The sequence below is a fragment of the Acinonyx jubatus genome, chromosome E1, assembly GCF_027475565.1.
Source record: "Acinonyx jubatus isolate Ajub_Pintada_27869175 chromosome E1, VMU_Ajub_asm_v1.0, whole genome shotgun sequence".
In the NCBI taxonomy this organism is placed as follows: Eukaryota; Metazoa; Chordata; class Mammalia; order Carnivora; family Felidae; genus Acinonyx; species Acinonyx jubatus.
The window spans coordinates 6518502-6543580 of record NC_069397.1 but is presented as its reverse complement, the minus strand read 5'-3'; the positions used below and the strand labels follow the sequence as shown (position 1 = coordinate 6543580).

At 46.3% G+C, this 25079-nt stretch overlaps 1 protein-coding gene across 5 annotated transcripts in view; it reads right to left on the bottom strand.

Moving 5' to 3' along the window:
* Positions 1 to 25079, bottom strand: part of MYOCD (myocardin) — a 111824-nt gene that overhangs the window by 34038 nt on the left and 52707 nt on the right. For 4 of the 5 annotated variants that reach the window (XM_053211493.1, XM_027047241.2, XM_027047237.2 and 1 more), the window contains 4 exons: positions 24662 to 24737; positions 21613 to 21774; positions 3694 to 3872; positions 1315 to 1440 (listed from right to left, as the gene is read on the bottom strand). In XM_053211493.1, coding sequence (XP_053067468.1) covers positions 1315 to 1440; positions 3694 to 3872; positions 21613 to 21774; positions 24662 to 24737 — 543 coding nt within the window. The remainder of the gene's footprint in view (positions 1 to 1314; positions 1441 to 3693; positions 3873 to 21612; positions 21775 to 24661; positions 24738 to 25079) is intronic. The other variant, XM_027047239.2, reaches the window with a different exon arrangement.

Genomic DNA, 25079 nt, shown 5'->3' with positions numbered 1-25079 from the left:
AGGGAATTCTGGTACATTCTCTCAGTGGCCTCCGATGGACCTTACAAAGCCAATAGGGCACAGATGTCTTCCCCCCAGCTTGCCCGCTTCCTTCTTTGAGAAGCCCTTTAGCATCTTCCTAAGGTAGAGATAATGAATGTCGAACAACTGAGAATTCACAGGCCCTGACCAACCCAACAGGGATGTTGGCTCTCACATACACAACCAGTCCCATTGGATCTGCTGCCCATCAATCCTGCTCTTCACTGAAATCGACCTGTCCTCCCTCTGGGCAACCATCACATTTCCTTAGTACAGTGAGGCTGAAGGCAGTGCTAATCTGACCTATGCAACACTTAACTACGCTGGTAGAAATAGTAATAAAATTTCTCCTTGTGCACAATGGTATAGATAATGTGAACCACCTCCTTCCTCCACCTGCAATGAGCAAAACCTATCAACGGCCCTGTAATTTCAAAGGCTGTTGATCTGAGTGAATTGCCAGTAAAATTTCAGCTACGTAGGGAGTGGGTTTCTAGCGAGGTTTAGGGAGATTTACAGGGAAGCGGAAATGCCTGCTGTCCACTTGGAACACGAGAACCTCTTTTGTGTATATGCGGTAGAAGGGACCCGGGGCTGTTACTTTAAACGCTGATTCTTATGCTCTTTTAACAAATATTTCATAAGAGACATCTCTGCTCTCATTAAGTGGTGACCCTAGAGAAGCTATTTGGGATAAAATATGATTAGCGACAAAACCCAGTGATCGTTAGCAGGCAGTTAATTGGAAAGAGGAGAGAGCCTTCTGTGAACCATTAGTTATAATGGGAAAATTTAACCGAGAATCTGCTATAATGCTTATAGTTATTAGTCTACTGTGAAGGCGACCCCGCCCTTTATCTTTCTTTCCAAAGGGAGACTGGCTTAGGTGATTTGAGCCTTACGTTACGTAAGCCCTCAGACCTGCTTCCCCTGCATAAAACCCAACTCCCCTCTACCTGTCTGATGGCACGCATAAACCCTGTGTGCCTTTCGACCTGCTGTGGCTGTCTCGAGGCTGGCCTGATGAAGTCTTTTCAGTCAGGCCCATGCTGGCTGACCTGTGACCCCAAACAACCGCGAGCTCACAGCTCACAGGTTTCTCCTCTACACGGAAGACCCGTGCTGCGTTTGCACAGCGAACCGACTCTTGGACCATGCACGTGGAGGGCCCCTTTCTCCTCTCCTGATTCGCGATGTTCCCGGTGGACTGAGCCTACACAGGGGTCCCTGTGACTCCCCCCACATTACCACACTAAACTCAGAGAGCTCTGCCCCCTGCTGGCCCATCCCTACCTTCACAGCAGTGTGCCCAGCACTGGAGGGGCCCAGGGTCCCAAGCCCTTGCTTGCCCGCGTCTGACTGGTTGCTGAGCTGTGAGGCTGAGTCATTCTTGTCATTTTCCGAGCCAGAAGAATGATCCTGAAATCCAAATTTTAGCAATATTAGGATGCAGGAGGAAAAAACGTAGGACACAGAAATAAAGTAGAGTGGCCATATGATTTGTCAACCAACTGAGGTCACTGTTGAGAGATAAGGGGGTCATCGTCAATAATTCTTCCAGAAAACAGGTATAGAAATGGCCTGTTCTAGGCCAACCCAAAACTCAGACGGCTGGTCAACCCTGTGAGAGTTCCACCTGTGACAAGGTCTACCTGTTGGACTTGATAACGGGACTGAAGAAAAAAGGAGGAGGGAGAAGTGGGTGTGGGCATTTCAGCGGAAAGTAGGACCCAAAACATGATAAAAGGGGGGTTAGTGGATGGGAGGGAAAACGTGTGTGCGTGTGTGTGTGTGTTTCTGGGTATACATTTGTATGTGTGCATGTGTGCATATGTCTGTGTGTACACATTTGTGTGTTTATCTGTGTGTGCCGTGTGTGTGTTTTTGTGGGTCTGTATATACGTGTGTGTCTGTCCATATATGTCTATGCGTGTGTAGATGTGTGTGCATACATGCATAGGTATGTGCATGCGTATATGTGTGGGTATGTGTAAATGTGTCTGCATGTCTGTGTGTGTATGTGTTTATGTACATTGATGTGTATGTGTGTAAAGAAAGTGTGTGTATATGTGTGTGGTATCTGTGTGTTTATGTATAGTTCCTTATGAGCACACGTGTATATGTAGGTGTGTGTATATATATGTGTGTGTGTCGGGGGGGGGGGTTGTGCGTGTAGTGTCACGAACAACCTTTCTGAGAGACGTGTTCCAGGATGCTGAGAACTTGGAAAAAAGAGTGATCATCTTCTGTGCCTCTCCTGCCACCCGATGCTGTGACAGAAAGGGACAGGGTGCCGCTCACGACCTCCCCCTGCAGCCTCCCCATCCTTTCCTGAGCCCCGGCGCCTGAAAAGCCTCTGCAGAATCCTTTCCTCTGGAGCCTCAGTGTCCTTCTCTGCTCAGCGGGGCCGCTGGGTACGATCACAGAGTGATTTCTGCACCCGGCCCGGCATCACCCCCCCGGCTCGTCCTCTTCGAACTGGGTGAAGCAGAAAAGAACTCGTCTTCTCCTCAAACCGTTCTTAAGTCAGAAGCTGAGGAATCGCCACGAGCGATGCAAACTGCTGTCTGCTGTTGTTGGAGAAGCCGGGCGGCAAAGCCCCGCCGCGCGCAGGGGAAGGGAACGCGCGTTGCTTACAAACCCACGAGGGACACACGCCTGGGTGTTTCGGCTCTCCTTGTTCTCTTTCTCCCACTTCTCCTCGGCAGGTGCGTGAAGAAGGGCATGATGATGACCATCGAGTAACACGGGTTCCGGAACAGTGTGTGTGTGTGTGTGTGTGTGTGTGTGTCCACACACATCTCCTCTTTGGGTCTGCGTGAATACCATCATGCTAGGCTGAGGGCAGCCCCCATCCAGCCTCTGTGCGGCTTCTAGAAGTAAAAGCTCCAGGGGGGTTGGGAATCTGCAGCGTCTGGAGACCACACAGGGGCTCGGCCTCACAGAGCCTGGGTCCCCCCTCCATCAGAAGGCACATGGATGCTACCCGCCTGGAGGACAGTGGGGCATCTCAAAGGAAACGCTTGGGAAGTGCCTAGCGCTAGCCGCTGTTAATTATTTTTCTTAGAAAATGTGCTTTTGAACAGTATTTGCAATATACACGCCTCGTGGCCCAAGTGTTTGTGGATTGGTCCAGAAAGTGGGTGGGGGGGACTGCTGTTCTCGGGCTGGGCTGGGCTGGACGCGGACCCTGCAGTGGTGTGGCAGGCAGAAACCCGCTAACCGTAGAGGCACCTCGGGGGCCCCTGCTTTGCAGCCTGTCGGCACTTCCTGGTCCCCCCTCCCCCTGGACCATGCAGAGAATATACTCAGGGAAGTCCGTGGGGTTTGAAGCCAGAAGCCTGCACTGGCACATTCTATCCAGGAGATGACGGGTGAGTCACCTGATGGCAGAGAGCCTCTTTTAGCCTCGAGTGTAAGTTTGGGAGATAGTAGGCATCTACTTGGCGGAGTAGCCAAGTAAGCCAAAGGGTAGAGCCCCGAGAGGCTCCTCGTTCGGTGTTTTCTGGAGGCTTTGCCCCCCCTACACCGATCCCGGACCGGATCGGGTAAGAAGAGGCACCCATCTGAAGCACCATCCAGGGACGTACTGGGGTCTCTATGCGAAACCAAAGGTGGCAGTGTGCCTTGAGGACCACAAAGACACGACGGGCCGAGGTGCGGTTTATTTACCTGGACTGCCCCCAGAGCAGGACCTGCTAACGGGGTCTCCGAAGCTTTGGTGTCCGCTGGGGATCCTGCTGAGCCCTGGGGGTCTTCGCTTCGAGTCTGGTCTGGAGAAAGCCCATCACTGCTGCTGTCCTCCTCGAAGGCAAAGGCATCTGCAGATTTGGAGAGACTCACCTGGTTACCTGATGGGGTGAAATCCAAGAAGGGGGTCAGAGGCTGAGAAGCTGACCACAGGGCTTTCGGGAAACACTTCAACTTGTCATCCCTGTCAGGGGCACGAATCTATCTCCTTTGCTCTGTTTCTAGTTCAAGGTAAGAGTGAAGACAGGTTTTTCAATGATGTGGTTTCTCATGTGTTTACTCCAAATGGGGACCTGCATTTATAAATGTGACGCGTCTGGAGGGAAGGATGTGTGACCTATGCATATTTAAAACAATGTTTTTATTTATTTATTTTTGTGAGAGAGCACACACGGGGGGGGGGGGGACAGGGAGAGAGAGAGAGAGAGAGAGCGCGTGCGCGCGCGAGAGAGAGCAGGGTACATGCTCAGTGAGGAGCCTGACACAGAGCTCGATCCCATGGCCCTGGCATCACGACCTGAGCCGAAATCAAGAGTCGGATGCTCGACAGCTGGGCCACCCAGGCGCCCTGCACGCAGTTTTCTACGTGAAACCCATAGCTTTTTGAAACGAAATCAGGGAAGACGATGGAAAGAAAGAGACCACTGGATACAGAATGAGGCCAAAGGAGAACGCAGTGTGGGAGAATGCCATGGCCCTCAGGTTTTAGAACAGGATATGCTGGGGCCGCTCCCAAGTTTAAATTCCTGAACGTCAGCATTAGCTAAGGTCACCGGTGGCACAGGGCCGCTTTCAACGAACGTGCTGCCATTTATAAAAGCCACAAATGTGTCTTAGAAACTGCAGTGGGGTCTCTCTGTTTCTTTCTCTTTCTTTCTTTCTTTCTTTCTTTCTTTCTTTCTTTCTTTCTTTCTTTCTTTCTTTCTTTCTTTCTTTCTCTTTCCCTTTCTTTCTTTCTTTCTTTCCTTTTCTTTCTTTTCTTTCTTTCTTTCTTTCTTTCTTTCTTTCTTTCTTTCTTTCTTTCTTTCTTTCTTTCTCTGTCTCTCTCTTTCTTTCTTTGGGTTTTCTTTGTCTACCTCCTAGCTCCGTGTCTATTGTGGACCCGTCACTTCCTTGGCCGTCTGCGTGGTCTTTGGAGGGGATCAGGCTCATAAGCATGGGGAGAGGGGCTACCGAGCCAGGTGGGATATGATGACATCCTTATACATTCCCCCCCTCAACCCTTTTTTTTCTTAAATTGCCGAATTGCATCCGGTTCATCATCCAGCTGCACAGCACAGAACGTGCTCAGGCCACATAGTGCTTTGGAGCCCATCCCAGGCGCGGCTCTTCTGAAGGAATCATTTCGGTATTATCAGGAAGTTTCCCAGCCCGGTATTCTGCAATCACACGGACGAGAACTTTTGACTCCTGCTTTGTGCAGATAAGAGAGGAGAGCTTTCACGGCGGAGATTGCAAAGGCAGCAAGGAGCTGCACGAAATGGAACACGTGTGGTTTGGGACTTGTCATCACCCCCCACCGCCGGCACCTGTCACGGACCCTCACTCAGACATCCAAGTGGCAAATCAGGAAAGAGCAGGACAAGGACAGGGTGGCTGGAAATTCCAGTTGCTGACCCCACCCCCATCTCCCCCCCCCCCCCCCGCCCCCGGGTACTCCAAAAACCTGGAAGGACTTGGGGACCATCCCCAGCTGCAAGGCTTGTTGACAAAATCATGATTGCCTTCCTATGATTGTAAATGTAATGGATACTTACGAGCCACATTCACATGTACACATTCATTCTACTTCCTGCTCGTGATCGCCTGCCTCTTCTAGGTTTAGTTCTGTACGTATAACAAAGCACACACACACATGCAAAGCATTTCACATTGGTAGGACCCGTCACATAGGTCTTCTGAAACTTGCTTATTCACGCTACATTACTTAGAGTCCTTTCCGTGGGAGCACACAGAGATCATCCTCAATTAAAAAATATATATATGTATTTTTGGTAACAGCTACCCAGTATGTCATTGCATTACTGGAAACTTTAATTTTTCAACTTCTATTTTCAGAGGTGTCCTTTTTTTTTTAAGCAATAAAAAATTCTTTGAAATAAAAAAGTACAGAGAGTAATAGAAAACAGCTGTCTACATATCACCTGCAAGAAAGAAATGCTAGCTTTTTTGGATCTTAGTGTCAGCGACCCATTTGTTTTCTAAGAGAGGGGTTTTCCCGGGTATTTGACAAATGGCAACTTTTCTCTTTGAGGTCGGGGGTCACTCTCTCCCCACCCCCCTTCAGGACTCTGGCCTATTTTAAGAGTCCAGAGTTAGCTCACCAACTTCCTTTCCCTTCTTCTCTCACAGCAAACCCTGGGCTCTGCAAACAAACATTTGTCATTGAAACTTCAAGTCCTGGGGGCGCCTGGGTGGCTCAGTCGGTTACGCATCCAACTTCAGCTCAGGTCATGATCTCACAGTTTGTGAGTTCAAACCCCACGTTGGGCTCTGTGCTGACAGCTTAGAGCCTGGAGCCTGCTTTGGATTCCGTGTCTCCCTCTCTCTCTGCCCCTCCCTTCCCCCTCAAAAATAAATAAAAAGTTAAAAAATTAAAACATTTTTTCAAGTCCTACTTCTATTGGTAGAAATTAAAGGCTTTGTCCCTGTTAAAAGGCTTACATATGTCATTGAGGGCCAGATACACATGGGAGGGTGGTGGGGGGTGTTGAGCCTACACCACCCCAGAAATCACAGCATTTCACTGGCTCTGCTTGGCACATGCCTTGAGCTGACTCCATTTCCAAGCTCAGAGAGCCCTGCCTGTGAGTGTGTTTAGCCCCTTGGGGGACCCAGGCTTTTCTGCCCAACAGGATCCTCCACCCGAAAGTTTTATTATACTCCCTCCACATTATCCTCAGTCTAAATGGGCACAGAGCTTCTCCATGCGGTCTGATCCTTCATGAGACAAAGTCTCCCTCCCCCACCCCCGGGGGCCCCCCACCATCTCACCTGCACCCACACCGAGCACCCCCCCCCCCCAAATATGCATGCGCCAGAGGAAGGTCATCAAACCACAATGCTGTCCGAGTATTCTGACATTGAGTGGAGATGTTACAAGAGGTGGGCAGGGAGAAAGAGAGAGAGAGAGGATGGTTTCTTATGTCCAACATGCCACTTTGTTTCAAGCCGGGTGACAGCAAACAATAAAAACAGCAGTTTGTATCAGGCATTCGCTGACTAGTGGCCGCAGTAACAAAAAGCATCAACTTTCGCGAGGCCTTCCAACCGCTAAGTCGGAGGAAGGGTGCGTTTTCTCATCACTGTTTTGTGGAGGAGGGCACACAGTGTGCAGTGCGCACAGGGACTGAGCTAGGACTGCAGTGTGGACTCTCAGAGCCACCAGCAGAGGGGTGGCAAAAGCCATCACCCTCCCTGGAAGCCATCGGGTGGTAAGTCTTTAGGAAACACCCAGTGGGTAATGGCCAATGTCTCTCCTTTATCAGCACACGTGACCTAAGGATATCTCCATGTTCCACAGCATCTTGTACTTGAGTTCTTGAGGTCTGAGGGACTCCTAGTGACACTGTGACCGTGAGGACAGAGAAGGCGGGACATTCTGGGGAGGGCATTTATGACGATTTCCTGGGTGGGAGGACTGTGGTAGCCCTGTTCTTGCCACCCATCCCTCAGCCTGCCCTTTCCACTTAGACATCTGGAAATGCCAGATGTCGCCAGGTGACCTCGGAGCGAGGCACTAGAATAATGTGGAAAAGTCTCAAAGTTGGGTGTCTGGAGTAAAGGAGTCGGGAATGCTGCACGGAGCGTTCCCCGATTATTTTGTCCCCATCCAGGCTTCACACTTTAGGAGAAGCAGAGAAGCAGAAGCAAAATCGGATAGGATGCCGTGAAGACTGGGACACAACGGGAGACATCTGTCAAGGACCAGACCACCTGGTGAGTGCTGTCCTGGACAGACGGAGGAGACCAAAATGTGGAGACATCCAGGGAGACGCCTGGAGGAGGTGGGGTTGGGCTGAGCCTGAGATGACCTCAGTTGTGGACAGGACGACAGACAGGGGGTGGTGGGGGGAAAGGGCGCACTTGACCGCGATGGGGGGAGCAAAGGGGAAGTTGTGCAAAGAGCAGCATGGTGGTGGGAAGGGTGAGGAAGAAATCCCCCAGCCAGGGGAGAGGAGTATTCGGGGAGCCGATCCCTGGAGAGAGACAGCTTCTAGAAGTCTACTTGATCAAGTGACAGCCATCATTTAAAGAAGTTTTTCTGCTTGGGGAGCCTGGGTGGCTCAGTCGGTTGAGTGTCTGACTCTTCATTTTGACTCAGGTCATGATCTCGCAGTTCCTGAGTTCAAGTCCCATGTGGGGCTCTGCACCGACAGGGCGGAGCCTGCTTGGGATTCTCTCTCTCCCTTTCTCTCTCTCTCTCTCAAAATAAATAAATAAAGGGGTGCCTTTATAAAGGGTTGGCTCAGTCGGTTAAGCGTCTGATTTCAGCTCAGGTCACAATCTCACAGTTCGTGAGTTGCTTGGGATTCTCTCTCTCCCTTTCTCTCTGCCTCTCCCCTGCTTTCTCTCTCTCTTAAAATAAATAAATAAACAAAGGGGTGCCTTCATAAAGGGGTGGCTCAGTCGGTTAAGCGTCCGATTTCAGCTCAGGTCATGATTTCATGATCCGTGAGTTCGAGCCCCGCATCAGGCTCTGTGCTGATGGCTCAGAGCCTGGAGCTTGCTTCAGATTCTGTGTCCCGCTCTCTCTCTGCCCCACCCCTCTGCCCCAACTTACGCTCTGTCTCTCAAAATGAATAAACGTAAAAAATATTTAAAAAATAAATAAAGATTTAAAAAAAAAACACAAGGTTTTCTGCTTACATCCACAAAGACGACGTGCATCCATGCAACTACATATAGGGCAGTTACTTACATCCTGAAGCAGTCAATAAGGTGATGGCTAAGGCCCCAAACTGGACTCTGGATCTGTCTGATCTCCAAAAAGCACCATGGGCCAGATCAGAATATGCCAGTGAGGAGGACCACTTCCTTATGGCGCAGGCCCAAAGACCCTGCCTTGTCCCCCCCCACCCTCCCCCATCACCACTGTCTTAGGGCTGCTGGTGGCTTGGATTTGTGACGGCCCGGACGGAAGAGGAGCATCCACACATGTGCACGCTCGACTCGGCCTCTGCTCATGGGAGAAACTGAACAGCCGAGACGCTCTGCTAGCAAAAGGCAGCGACGTCCTTTTGAGATGACGTATGTGGGGTTTGCTCAGCAGGGTCAGTAAGAACTTCAGTTCTGGACTCGAACCGTCGAGGGTGGTTTCTCAGCCCTATCGCGTTTCTGCTGGCAAGTGATTTCACCTCTGGGAGCCTCAGTTTCCCCACCTCTAAAACGGAAATGGCAGAGTTAACCTCTCCAGGATTTGAGGATTAAAACAACAGAACAACATGTGAATGGTTGAGCCCAGTCCCTGATGGGCAAGTGTTGAATAATTCCTAGCCTGGCGGTGGTTGTGACTGCTTTTGTTGGGGCCGTTATCAAAAATTTAAAAAGACCCACCCAGCAGGCACCTTGTCCTGTGGTCAGCTTTGCAAAGACCTTCAGAGCTGGGAGTCACTGCAAAGGCTGCTGTCACTCCTTCCCTCCTGGTTCAAGCCAGGCTCACATGGACGGGGACAAAGGTCACCTTATCTGGCTGTCTTTGGAATAACCATGTCTGTCGCTTTGTGCTGTGACCCTGGGCCTCTGCTCCAATCTCCCAGGGCACGAGGCACCCTGGGAGTTGCTGGAGTGTGGTGTGCTGGCTATTGTCCCCGGAGACACACGTCAGGGGGTGCGGTGACAAGGACCCACTTTGGGAAGCCCTGACATCATCCTCCGGCTATGCCCGAGGGGCCGGCTCTGGGCACTGGCCCCCGGGGGATGTTGGACTCTGAGCTTCCCCCCTCCCCGTCCCCCGGGAAGCAACTGGATGAATGAGTCAGTTGTACTTTCTCTGCATAAACATTTAAGATTCCAAGATTAAGGGAGATAGCTGGAGTCCTGGGTACCTTTTGGCTAGGAGACCACGAAGCGGCTTGTGGAAAAGGACCTGTTTGCTTATCTTCTCCCAAGCCTGTTCAGTGCATGGCCCGAGAGCTATTTTTAATTCTCGGACAGACCATCTCTTAATGCCCTCTTGGAAGACATGGAAGGAAAATCCATTTTCTAAGGGACAAGGTGATCCCTGTGTTAATAGGTAGGGTTGAAATGCGGCCCTTGCCTAGGGGCGCTTTTAAGCATCCGACTGTTGATTTTGGCTCAGCGGTCCTGAGTTCGAGCCCCACGTTGGGCTCTGCACGGACAATGCAAGCCTGCTTGGGATCCACTTTCTTTCCCTCTCTGCCCCTCCTCCTCCTCCTCCTCCTCCTCCTCTCTCTCTCTCTCTCCCCAAAATAATAAACTTTTCTTTTAATGTTTATTTTTGAGAGAGAGAACATGAGCAGGGTGAGGGGCAGAGAGAGAGAGAGAGGGAGACACAGAATCCAAAGTAGGCTCCAGGCTCCGAGCTGTCAGCACAGAGCCCGATGCGGGGCTCGACCCCACGAACCGTGAGATCATGACCTGAGCTGAAGGGACACTCAACTGACTGAGCCGCCCAGGCGCCCCTATAATAAATAAATTTTAAACATGGCTCTTGCCTAAAGGTTTTTCAATACACGGTCTGTAGAGGAGGGACTATATCATCCAAGAAAGACAGAACCCACTGCTCTTAAAGGGGGTCAGGTGCCATTATTACAGAAATGGGTGTCCGTGGAGATTTGGAGGAATGAAGATTCCTTTTCCTCCGATTCCTGGCATCTTCGAAATTTGCCTGAAGCCTCTAAGACATACTCTGATTCTGGGACCACATGAGTGGAGGAAAGCAGTCAACCAGAAGGACTTCTGTGCTGGCCCTTGAGGTTGATTCTCTAGGGTCAAAGAAGATTGTCAGGTGTTGTAAAGAGATTTGAGCCCTGTCTCTTGCTTCCCCTCTGCAGGACCCCACCCTTTCAGAGCTCTCTCGTGGGGGTACATCAGCTCTCCAGACCTCATAGCGATGCCCGTGACTGCTTTGATGGGCAGCCAAGGCCAGCAGCACAGAGAAGTATTTTCCACATATGCCTCATTGTGCCTCCGTCCCCCCAGGGTCACGTGCACTTCAGAAATGATTTCTCATTACGGAATGATAAATTTTGTCCAGGAGAAAGCAATGCCAAAGAAACCCTTTTTCTTTTTATGACGAGGCAAATGGTCTACCATCTGGCTTCGGGCCACGGTTATTGTCTATGCGCCTTAAAATAAATGATCAGAGTGTTCAGGAAGGGCTTCCAGAGTCTCTGAAGAAAGATTGGATTCTCAGGAAATAGGGATTGTTTCTGCTTTGTTATGAAGTCTGAACCTTGGGGGTGTGAGTGAGCAAACACTAGTGTAGGATCTTTTTTTTTTTAAATTAATGTTTATTTGTTTTTAAGACAGAAAGAGAGGCAGGGGAAGAGAGAGAGGAAGAGAGAGGATCCCAAGCAGGCTCCACACTGTCAGTGCAGAGCCCAACGCAAGGCTCGAACCCACGAACCGTGAGATCATGACCTGAGCTGAAGTCAGACACTTAACAGACTAAGCCACTCAGGAGCCCCAACCCACATAGATCTTTTAGAAATGTAACAGCTGGAAATGGAGGTCTTCTGGACCAGCTCTAATTTATCTTTGACAACCAGACTGTATATTCTCTGAGATACAGGTTCGAGTCTTTAAAAAAAGTAGCTAAGTAGGTGACTTGGGCATTCAGGGGGCTGCCTGGGCCAGACCAAGGGAAAGGTGAGGACGCTTTAGGAGAAAGGGTTCATCTACTGGAGCTGAAAACCAGAGTCCTTCCACTGTTTGAAAAAAAACCAGGAAAGCCAGCAGGGGTTCAGTTTCACTCAAGCAGAAGCCAGGTCTCTGGATAATAGGCAGCTTCCATGGGAGCTAAGGAATGTTCCTCCTGTCAAGGGAAGGAAAGGCTTACGTGGCCAGAGAGAGAATTAACAAGCCACAAGCAGGCTCCTAGGGGTCTCAAACTGAGGGATTTTTTTTAAGTTTATTTATTTTGAGAGAGATAAAGAGAACAAGCAGGGGAGGGGCAGAGAGACAAAGAGAGAGAATCTCAAGCAGGCTCCATGCTGTCAGCACAGAGCCCGATGTGGGGCTCGAATCCATGAACCGTGAGATTGTGACCTGAGCCGAAACCAAGAGTCAGGCACGTAAATCACTGAGCCACCCAAGTGCCTCTCAAACTGAGGGATCTTTAATTAATAATGACCCACTTATCAGCTCAAGGAGGCCGTGCTAAACTCTAGGATGTAATTTCTGTTCTCATAAATCCTCACTCCCGTGTAACACCGTATCTACTTTTTTGTTTCAGCATTCTGTCCTGAGAGACTGTGGCTGTTAATAATTGTGAATGGTGATTTATAGTAAGAAATCTATATTGGTTTCCGTCCCCCTTTCTGGCACAGAGCTCTGAAAACCCGTGGAACTTTCTAAGTGATGAGAGTCACAAAAGTGGTGTTTGTTATGTTAATAAGGTGGCTTTTGGACCTCACCAAAGGATGGGGGCTGGTGGCCTGGGGAACTAACCAAGTGACGGTTGGAACTTTCAGTGTCAGCCCCTGGCCCCCAGGAAGGGGAGAGGGGCTGGAGATTGAGTTCAATCACCAATGACCAATGATCTAATCACATCGTGACTGTATAATGAAGCCTCCACTGAAAACCCAAAGGGAAGGGGTTTGGAGAGCTTCTAGGTTGATGACCTTGTGGAGATTTGGGGAGAGTGATGTACTTGGGGGGCATGGCTACCATGGCTTGTCCTCCACATCTCCCCCATCTGACTGTTCCTGAGCTATAACCCTTTTATAATAAACTGTTAATCTAGTAAGTGAATGGGTTTCCTGAGTTCTGTGTTGAATTGTCAGATGCCCAGCTGGTGTCCTGAGCATTGCTCGTTAGGATTGGGAATCCTTTCCCCAACACACGTTGGAAGCGGGTATTCAGACCCAGATTAGTGGCTTTCTAGGAAGAGGAAACAGGGAATTGGGTACATATTCCCCGGATGTGGCCACAAGGAGGCCCAAGCCTCCTCCTGTAGAAGTCAAATCAGAAAGCCAAAGCAATCTTGAAAAAGAAGAACAAAACTGAAGTTATCACAATCCCAGATTTCAAGTTATATTACAAAACCGTAGTGATCAAAACAGTATGGTACTGGTACAAAAATAGACATATATATAGATCAATGGAACAGAATAGAAAGCCCAGAAATAAACCCACACTTACATGGTTAATTAATCTTCAACGAAGCAGGAAAGAATATCCAAAGGGAAGAAGAAAGTCTCTTCAACAAATGGTTCTGAGAAAACTGAAGAGCTACATGCAAAAGAACGAAACTGGACCACTTCCTTACACCACACACAAAAGCAAACTCGGAATGGATTAAGGACCAAAATGTGAGACCTGAAACCATAAAAGTCCTAGAAGAGAGCACAGGTAGTAATTTCTCTGACATCAGCCATAGCAACATTTTTCTAGACATGTCTCCTGAGGGAAGGGAAATAAAAGCAAAAAAAACCAAATGGGACTACAACAAACTAAAAAGCTTCTTCACAGTGAAAGAAACACTCAACAAAACCAAAAGACAACCTACTGAATGGGAGAAGATGTTTGCAAATGACATATCTGACAAAGAATTAGTATCCAAAACATATAAAGAACTTATATACAACTCCATGCCAAACCAATGATCCAATTAAGAAATGGCAGAAGACATGAACAGACATTTCCTCAAAAAAGAGATCCAGATGGCCAAAGATACAAGAAAAGATGCTCGCCATCACTACTCATCAGGAAAATGCAAATCAAAACTACAATGAGATATCACCTCACAACTGTCAGAATGGCTAAAATCAACAACACAAGAAACAACGAAACAGGTGTTGGCGAGGATGGGGGGGGGGAGGGAAAAGGAACCCTCATGCACTGTTGGTGGGAACGCAAACTGGTGCAGCCCACTGTGCAAAATAGTATGGAGCTTCCTCAAAAACTTAAAAATAGAACTACCTTATGATCTTGTAATCACACTACTAGGTATTTACCCAGAGAATATGAAAACACCAATTCAGAAAGATATATGCCCCCCTATGTTTACTGCAGCATTACTTACAACAGGCAAATTATGGAAGCAGCCCAAGCGTCCACTGATAGACGAATGGATAAAGAAGAGGAGGCATATATGTACAATGGAATATTACTCAGCCATAAAAATGAATGAAATCTTGCCATTTGTAACAACACAGATGGATCTGGAGGGTATAATACTAAGTGAAGTAAGTCAGAGAAAGACAAATACTGTATGATTTCACTCATATGTGGAGTTAAGAAACAAAGCTAATGAACAAAGGGGAAAAAAAGAGACAAACCAAAAAACAGACTCTTAACTATAGAACAAACTGATGGTTCCCAGAGGGGAGGTGGCTGGTGGTGGTGGTGGATAAAACAGGTGATGGGGATTAAGAGCACACTTGTCATGATGATCACTGAATAATGGATGGGAAGTGTTGAATCACTACATTGTACACCTGAAACTAACACTGTATGTTAAATATACTGGAACTAAAATGAAAAATAGGGGAGCCTGGGCGGCTCAGTCAGTTAAACATCTGACTTTGGCTTAGGTCACGATCTCGTGGCTTGTGAGTTCAAGCCTCGCATTGGGCTCTCTGTGGACAGTACGGAGCCTGCTTCAGATCCTCTGTCTTTGTCTCTGTCTCTCCCCTGCTTGTATTCTCTCTCTCTCAAAAATGTATTTAAAAAAAATTATTTAAAAAATAAAAAAATAAAATTTTTTTTAATTAAAAAAAAAAATCCCTTTCCTGTGTTGAGAGAAGTTCTAGATTGGTCTTCACTAAAACCTGGAGGAAGACAATGACAAGGCATCCCTCTCAGAGCTTGGCACATAGAAAGCCAGCTGCAGGGAGAGCTGGAAAATGTACGCACATCTGGAAGAGCACGTGGAGAGAGGGTGCGACACACAGATGTCAGGAGAAGAGCCCACAGTGAACCTCTGCCCGGAGTCACCAGTTCATCGTGGGGAGATGATCACAAGAAGTGACAGGCAGAAGAGGGGGCTGGGTCATCATCACCACCGGATGGGCCACTCAAAGTGCCATCACCCCCCATAGAAACTCTTATGCACATCGAAAGATTACTGCTAAGAGGCTGATGCCTGGGTCAATTCCCCATTGCTGGTGCTGGATTTTCCTCAATTTGGACAACCTCCTTCTGTAGCCATTCCTTGCCTTCATCTTCATAGACTCCCTCCCTCTGCCTGGGAGCCTCCTAGCCCTCTTTTCCTTTTATACATCCTTTCTTTCTCCCAACTACTCTCTAGTGGGCACTTTTGATTCCTTGAACCCTGTCCTACTTTTACTTTTGTATCAGTTGCACCCTTGTATTATAATACGTAATCATTCATTATGTTTATTGTCTATGTCTCCCCACTAGAATATAAGGTCTGTTGAAGCGCAAGTGTTCTGTTCACTGATATGTCCCAAGCCCTTAGAATAGTGTCTGATACCAAAGATTCTCCGTAAGTGTTAAGTGAATAAACAAATGAATGAAAGGGCAATCTTATCTAGACCATTAGTTTAAATTTACATCTACACTCAAGTCTCCCAAATCTGTAGTTCTAGACCAATATTCTCCTGAATTCTAGTTCGATGGAACCCATTGCTTACTTAGTCGCTTGCCCCTCCATTTTCTGTGGGCCCCTCAAATCCAACAGTTGAAACGAGAATTCACATCTTTCCCTAAATCTGCTCTTCTACTCACGGTCCCCATCTTGACAAATGGCGGCCATTTACCCAGTTGCCCAGGAGAGAAACAAACCTTGGTGTTACCTCTGCTTTCCCTTTGTCTCGATTGGTGTATTCCACTGACCATCTAATCATGCAAAATCAATTGTCTTTCAGAGTCTCTCTTTTCCACACCCCCAATCAAGACTCTTATTCATGCCTTCATCAACTTTCCTCAGACAACCCAAACAGTCACCTAATAGAAGACAGCACTCTGGCTCCATTTCATGTCTCTCAAGTCCACTTTATACTGCAGCCAGAGGGATCTTTCTAAAGGCAGGATCTCCACCTTGTTTCCACACAGACATAGCTCTGGCTTCCACCATGAATGCTTCCAATGGCTCGCCACCACTTTATTATTATTGGCATCATCATTATTTTAAATTATGTTCTCTCTTGCTGGGGAACTAGAAAAGTGTTTGTGTTGGTGTCCTTAAATGACAAGAGAAGTTTGAGTCTCTCTCCTGCTCTCAAGACACAATATAAAGGGCCCTTATGACCTCACCATCCTTATTACTGATCTCTGCCCCTCTCCCTTCAGGGCTCGCTAAGCAGTCATACCTCCAGGATGTCCTAGTTAGGTACAGGCATACACATTCCCATGTGACTTTTATCCAGCCCTTCAGAGGAACTTTCATGTGGAAAGTTGGCTCTCTTCTTGTCTTTTCTTGAAGTGCAAAGTCCTCGAGGTCCGAAATTAGACGAATTCCGTCATGTACTATCAATGCCTTGCTAATTCTTTACATAATTTAAAAACTGAGTCCAACTTGAGAAAAGACCCCGAGAGAGCTATTATTGTTGCTGGGGTTTCAGAGAGGAGCAAATGAGATATTTAGGATTAAGTCGGTGTATGGCTGTGTGGCCGAAGTCACAGAGTCCAGCTCTAAAAACCAGGGTGGTGGACCCCACAGTTCTTGCTTCACACCCTTCTATTATTATTATTATTATTATTATCCCTCATGTTTATTGCTTTCTATCCTCTTCCACTGACCGTGCTCCTGCTCATACCCTCTGACTCCTCGCCTGAATAGGGGCACACTGTGTAACCTTCCCTCTGCCTCCACCTGTCTCCGCTGCACTTGAAACTGATGAACATCCTGGATCCTCAACCCTCCTTGTGGAGATTCTCCTGCTCAGTGACCTTGACGAGAAGCGAAACTAAATGAATCCAAGACCAGAAACCAACAACATTTGTGAACAAATTCATGAACTGCTTCACGAAGGGAGAAAACACACAAATGACCACATTGCATTGAAAAATGGCATCTAAACCCTGGTTGAGAGCAGCCTGGAATAACTGTGAGCCAAGACTTTACAGGACTGTAGGCCAATAACTTTGCAATTCAGAGGGACGATGGGGATTTTTTGCATAAGGTAAACTGCACACATTACCCTAAGGAGAAAATCTGAATACCCAAAAAAACTATGTACAAAAACAGAATGAAAGCTGTTAAAGGCCTACTCCTAAGGAAAGTATTGAGCCCCCGTGACTTTAATAGGCAATGTTTTCAAAGAGCTGATCACTGTGGTCATAAACGCTTTCCAAACATGGGAAAATATGGAAAGATAATTATAACTTATTTTGTGAAGCACGTGTAAGTCTTGATATTTAAACCTGACAAGGGTAAAATAAAAACAAAGACGAATACTATTTGGGAACGCTGTAGCAGAAAAGACCAGCTAGTCATCAAAATTTATGTTCTCCCTTCCACAGTAGAGAGACATTGCTGGAAAATCACTGTTCCGCCAGAAAATACCTTCCCGAGCGCTATTTTCACAGGGAAATGGGAACAGACGTGATACGCCAGTGTCCAGGTGGAGGCTTGTAACACAGGCGGGTGGGCCTTTTCATTCATGCCTCCCGCTTGCTGGCTTGGTACAGAGGATGAGGAGGCTATGGCCTGTGAACCTGCTTTTGTAAATAAAGTTTTATTGGAACACAGCCATGCCCCCTTGCTGACTTCTCGCTTATGGTTCTTTTCACACTGCAGTCGCTGAGAGCTGAGCGGTTGTGACAGTTTAAATAGCTTAGCTCATTTACTGTCGGCCCTTGAAGAAAAAGTTTGCAGCCCTGCTCTAGGGGTGGGTGAAGCCGCCAGAGGGAAGGAGCCTGTGTGCTTGAAAGATCTGCCGTTAAGGAAAAGCCTCCCTCGACCGTTTATGAACAAGACATAAAACTTCTAGTGTTAGGCTGCTGAAATTTTGTGGTTTAGCAGCTACTGTTATCCTAACGAAGAGATGCGAATCTCAAATAAAATACCAGAAAGTTCTAGAAAAAAATTGTATGTGGGATTTTTTTCCCCCAGAAATGCAAGATAATCAGGAAAGACAGCAATGCCACATTCCCCACGTGATCGTCTTTTTGTGCACGTTGAAAACATTCAACATTTTTAAAATATTTATTTATTTTTGAGAGAGAGAGGGAGAGAGAGAACGAGAGAGGGAGGGGCAGAGAGAGAGGGAGACACAGAATCCGAAGCAGGCTTCAGGCTCTGAGCTGTCAGCACAGAGCTCCACGCGGGGCTTGAACTCACAAACTGCGAGATCATGACCTGAGCCGAAGTCGGATGCTTAACCCACTGAGCCACCCAGGCACCCTGAAAGCATTTTAAGAATTAAGCATCCATTTTATACAGAAATACTTCCTTGGAATACCTATCTATACCAAAGGCTAATGGCATATAAAGAGATATATGAGTGAAGAAATCCCTATTTATGATAGAAACAGAAAAATATTATCATCAACATAACAAAAACATAATGTATAATATAAAACCGTATAATACTGCTTGAAGCACTGGCAATGTACCAATAATAATTTTATACTATGTCATATATTAATAGTTGTTAAATTGTATAGTGAAATACTGTCTATTGTATATGAAATAACATAAATTGTGTGCCTTATATAATTCACATATATAATTTTATATATGACATACATTTACATATAACATATTATATGTACAGTAAAATATATATTATTAGGTTTACATAATACAGTATATCATACTTTAAAATTTATATAAAACTCAATTTACAAATATATAATTTGTAAATAAAGCATGAAATTTGGATATGACATATGTTATGAATATGCTGTATACAATGTTCTACATGATGCTAGTTATATAATACATTAATAAAAGCTTGATGTTACTTTTCAAGTATCAGCCAAGGATCAGTGCACCAAGGCAGGAAAAAAATGCAGCAGGAGACAAATTTTCATTAGTTTTAGGAGCAACTATTGGAAATATGGAGAAACCCTTCAAGGTTATGAAACCTGCAAAATTAACAGATTTCCTATAGGGTGCCAATAATTGATGTGACTTCACTTAAAAAAAAAAACCTTACAAGGGAAATGATAGAGGAGTTGAAGAAATGGGAAGAGAGACTGTATTTCTGTCTCAGAAGAATTGATATATTTTTTTAAATTTTTTTTAACGTTTTATTTATTTTTGAGACAGAGACAGAGCATGAACGGGGGAGGGGCAGAGAGAGAGGGAGACACAGAATCGGAAACAGGCTCCAGGCTCTGAGCCGTAAGCCCAGAGCCCGACGCGGGGCTCGAACTCACAGACCGTGAGATCGTGACCTGAGCTGAAGTCGGCCGCTTAACCGACTGAGCCACCCAGGCGCCCCAGAATTGATATATTTTAAACGTAAAAATGCACCATCATGGGTGGCTGGTGGCTCAGTCAGTTGAGTGTCTGACTCTTGAGTCTGGCTCTGGTCACCATCTCATGGTTGTGAGATTAAGCCCCATGGTGGAGCCTGCTTAAGATTCTCTCTCCCCTCCCCCTGCTCTCCTCTCTTGTGCTTTCTCTCTCTCTCCCTCAAAAAAAAAAAAAAAAAAAAAAAAAAAAGGAACCATCAACTAATGTATAAATTTGCTACAGAGGTGCCTGGGTGGCTCAATTGGTTAAGCGTCTGACTCCGGCTCAGGTCATGATCTCATGGTTTGTGGATTTGAGCCCCGCATCAGGCTCCGTGCTGACAGCTCACAGCCTGGAACCCGCTTCAGATTCTGTGTCTCCCACTGTCTCTGCCCCTACCCCACTTGCTCTTTCCCTCTCAAAAAAAAAAACATTAAAAAAAATTTAAAAAAATAAATTCACTGCAACCCCAAACAAAAATCTAACAAGACTGAAACTGGCATAGGCTAAACTGATTTTAAATTTCACCCAGCATATACTTGTGAGAATAAGCCAAGAAACATTAGAAATATCAGACCAGTGCAAAGAAACTTGTGAGATAGATACTGAAATACATGGTAAAATACATCAGTAAAACTGTGGAAAAACAGAACTAGCAGTGTCTTTTAAACTACACACTTAAATAATTTTGTACGCCGTAAGGCCTCAAATATAAAAATGAAATATATAAGTGCTAGAAGACAACAGAGGTGAATCACTCTAGATTCCTGAGCTAAGAAATGTTTCCAATAATTGATAAATTCAGAAACCACAAAAATTACTAGATCTAACTATATAGAAAATAAAAACAGCTTCTAGGCAAAATATACAAAAGGCAAAGGACAAACTGGTAAAGATAATTGTGAAAGACTGAGCGTTAGCATTATTACTTTTTTCTATATAAATAGCTTTAACAAAGCAGGAAGGGGAGAAAATGCCCAGCCAATAGCCACGAATTGCCACTGCCACGAAATCACATGGAAAAATAGAATCTCACCAAAAACCCAAAACTGCAAATTGAGATCTTTCCCCTTATCACATAAAGTTGATGATAGATTTAAATGTATGGAATAGAAAATGTTAAGAAATGAGGAGATGCCCCATGGAGATCTTTTTCCTGTCCTAGATCTTATCAGAGTAGAGACAGACATAGCACCCAGGTGGGTGGTCTTGGCTAGTCCAAGTTCAAAGGCATGGGATATTCAGTGTGGAAGGAGAGAGTAAAGAGAGAACGTCACAATGGAACGGTAGGTGGGCGCTGATGGGTCACCATGTCATCTCTCCCAGAGCAGAGATTTTCATATTGACAGGTTCCAAACCCAAAAATCACATGGCTTTTGAATGGTTGGGTGACAGCAAGATTTTAGAATGGGGGATAATACGTCCGATGACAGGTTTAACATTGAACTTAAGTGCTTGATAAAATATCTTCACAAACACCTTTTGACAGTGGGTTGAAACGCTTAAATGTGTGTTGCTTATTAAACATCAATAATCCTTAGAGCTCCTGGTGGTCATCACTGGAAGAAAAATCAAGTTCACCTATGGGAATGCTGAGTTCCCCTTTCTCTCCTCTACCACCGTTTTCCCAGTGCACTTGGGCTGTTTGCATCTACTTGGTCTCAACGATTTTATAGAGCTTATGAAAGAATGAATGTTTGTGTTCCCTCTGTAAGTATTTGTACTTCTTCATCCCTGGGGCCCCCATGAGGATTGTTACAAAGAATTTTCACACATGTCTATAATCTGAACGTCACTCCTGAGAGCCTCTGAGTTGGGCTAGGCTGGTGTCATTATCAGCATCTCAGAGAGGCGAAGGGACCTGGGGAAGCCCCAACGCACAACAAACAGGGCTTAGAGTTCAGGTCTTTTGATTCCAGTCCAGTGTCCTTTCTGCTCTACCAGTCTTCTTCCCTCTAGAAGAGGAGGGCTATAGGGGGCTGTGACTCCTAAGTGATAGAACCTTGCAGGGGAGAGGTTGGGAGAGTTCCATCAATTCAGGTTCTCCACCTGCTCGACTAGGACAACACTGATTGCTGTCAACCTGACCTTTGTAGGGTGAGTGGGTGGGAATCTCATCCTCACTCCTAGGACCTCTGGTTTTGGAGACCACTCTGGGACAGCAACCCCTGGCATGACTCTTGTCTAGTGAGAGGCCCTGCCCCCAGGGCCCTAGGCAGGTCAGAGCCTTGGCTGCCCTCAGATCTCAGAGCACACAAGAGAAGCATGCCATGGGTTCTAAGTACCTTTTATGGCCTCTTTCACAGCAGAGTCCACGGGCAGTATGTTCTTCTCCACCAACTCCAGTGGCCCTGGCCGGAGAGCAATCTTTTCGTTGAGATCATCCGCAAGTCGGGCTCTCTTCAGCTTCATCTGAGCAGTTGGGATGGACCTCTCTGTAGTGGAGGCTAAGGGGTTGAAGCACAAAGAATCTGTTCTAGAATGCGACATTGTTTCTGTTTTGCAGGTTTTGCTTTTGTAAGTGAAACTTTGAGCCACGTTGGGCTCTAATAATTTTCCAGTGCAATCATCATCACTTCACACGGATTAGCAGCAAAGACTAGATTCTTCCAAATAAAAGCAAATAGAGAGGCACAGAAGAGTTAGAGAAATGCATTTGGCGACAATTCTTTAAAAAAAAAATGTGCGATTTGGTGATTCTGTGAACAGGCAATCCATGGGATCTACATTGCTTGCTGACCCTAAGCTGCAGCACTTGAATGCACATCCTGTCTCTATATTGCCTGGCACAGGATAATCCAGAAGCAAATATTACCTAGTAATGTAATTACTTGCAGTAGTAGGACTTCTTAAGGGGTTTAGATTTGGTGATGTTGTGATACTACCTGATTCAAATGTCAAAGTCAATTGTCAAAGGAAAAAAAAGTCCCTTTGAAACAGTTACTTAATTAAACGGGGATCTTTAACACTGAATTTATCCAACAGGCAGTTTCTCATCATCTGAGGGTGACAAAGGTCACCAAGAAGACCTAAATCACCCTATATTCCTCTTTTGGTTAGTCCCCAACTTATTTCTGTGTAAGAACTTGGAGGAGAATTTAGTCAACTGGTCATTGCTGTAAGGTAGAACTGTTAAGAGGCCATAAAAATTTGTACCTTTCCTCTCAACTCTGCAGTTTTCAAAGGGCAGATATTAACAGACCAGCCTTCCAGCCCTATTGTTCTGTTATTATCAACCTACTAACCCAGGCCTAGTGTCTGGTGGCTGATCTAGAAATCTCCATCCAGGAGCAGTCTAGGGACGCTGTATGGTTGTTAACAGGTCAGATCTTGTCTAGAAGCCACATCTTCAATGCACCTGATGCAAGGTAGAGACTACATCAGTACTCCAAACCAAAGAACAGGTGCACTCGAGCCTCAGTCCTCTCCAAAACATCCCCTAATCCTTCCTTAGGTCATGGCAAGGACTTCTCACTGGATACCCTGCCTCAGGGATCTTTCTGATTGGTCCTACACATCAATGCAGGATTAATCTTCAGAAAACACTCCTCTCTCGCATCCCCCTGAATGATGTTCTTCTGTCTGTCAGTCTGGCTGTTATGTGAGTGGAGATTCTCCATTCCCAAACGACTGTTCCAGCGACCCCGGTCCTCCCCCTTCTGTCCTGCATGTCTTAGTGGGTTCACCTTTGTACCTCTGCTTAGTTTCCTTGCCCTGGAGTGCTTCCTACTTTCTCCCTACCAGCAGCCGCCTACTCTTTGGGTCTCAGCACAAAGCCTCTCTACTTCCTCTGTTCTTACCTGCCTCTTTTGCTGTGACTGCTTCTAGCACTCATGGCCATGGCCCTTGATCTTCTACTACTGCTACTAGAACTAGACCATGAGCCTTGGGAAGGAGGGATCATTTTGTACCCCAGCAGATCCTTGGTGCTCTAGGCCGTTAATCCTCAATTTCTGAGAGGATCACATGGGAACCATCAAGGACATGCAACTGAACTGGGGGCCAGGACAGCTCACAGTTTCGTTTAATTGAAGCCTGTGATGAGTTTGGGGCATCTGGGTGGCTTAGTCGGTTAGGTGTCTGACTCTTCATCTTAGCTCAGATCTTGATTTTGGGGTCGCGAGTTCAGGCCTCATGTTGGAGCCTACTCTAAAAAATAAAGAGGGGTGCCTGGGTGGCTCAGCTGGTTAAACTTCTAACTTTGGTTCAGGTCATGATCTTGCGGTTCGTGGGTTTGAGCCCCACATCAGGCTCTGTGCTGACAGCTCAGAGCCTGGAGCCTGCTTCAGATTCTGTGTCTCCCTCTTTCTCTGCCCCTCCCCTGCTCATACTCTACCTGTCTCTCTCTCAAAAATAAATGAAACATTAAAAAATAAAAAAAAGACAAGACCATGATGATGTAGCAAGTAACATTTCTCATGCTTTTTTTATTATAGTATTATTATGTACTTGTCCTCCCTAAGTATGGAGAATGCTAAAAAAAAAGGTATATAAAAGAGAGTGGAAGCACTGAGAAACTCTGTTTTTAATAGGTGGATGTCTTCCTTAACTATTTATACTTATTATTAGGGCTATGTTTTTGTTTTACACCCATAGTGGGGCTCGAACTCACAACCCTGAGATCAAGAGTCAAACGCTCCCCTGACTGAGCCAGCCAAGTGCTCCAGGGCTGTTTTTTTTGTTTGTTTGTTTGTTTGTTTTGTTGTTGTTGTTTTAATCACAGCTTCGAACTGTAAATACCATTTACGTATGTTTTTTCATCCCTGAACCTGACCATATGTGTTTTCATCCCTGAACCTGACCATACAGTTTTGTTTTCTGGTCTCTTTCACTCAACATCATCTTGGAAGACCTCTCTCATTAAATCATTTTTCTGTGAAACCCTCGTTTGCAGTGGCTGCAAGGTATTCAATCACATGGATGATGCAGAATTAATTCAGCCAATCCCCTAGAGTTGGACATTTCCCTGTTTTCGATGTTCCAACATCTAAAGTAATCCCTGAATAAGCATCACTGTATATATCCAGTCTAGTGGATAGGCACGTCTAGTTAACATGCTAGAGATTTGTTACTGGCTAAAGGGCGGGCATTCTTTAGAGGAGTCTGGTACATGGCAGGGAGAGACAGGCTCAGAGATGGCACAGTGGAGATTGGAGCCCAGCCTATACCTTCCTGATCAGACCATCTAAGTGGCCCTAAAACAACTCAAATGACCACTCTGGAAGATCGGGGGACGCTTTCTAAGAGGGCTTCACAAACATATAAAGAAAAGGACTCTGGCACAATGGCCCACCATTCGATGGCATCCGGGTTAATGCTTGGGTGCAGCCTCACCTTGAAGTACGTGCATATTAACCCCGTCCGCGCAGTCAGGCCTGTTTCTGACCTTGTGCTTCAGCGCGTCTTCAGTCTGCAAGCACAAACAAAGAACAAGTTCCACTGTGGACCTCAGACAGCCGAACTGCCTAGTTTGGGGCTTGCAAAGAACCCCGATTTCTCTCGAAAGGGGAAGGCATTCCTCAGAACCTGCAAATCTCCCCAGTCTCCTCCATTTTGATGCGGGAAGATTTACAAAAGCCTCTCTGGTCATTTCAGGATGGAAAAATTCAGTGAAGAGGTAAGAAGCCTGGGTCCACCCTCAAAGGCCGGGCAGGTATGTGTTAATAAAATAATAATAAAGCTCAGATGATACTAAGCTGCCTGTGTTATAGTCCATTCTATTCCAGGGACTCTTAAAACAGCCACAAAACTG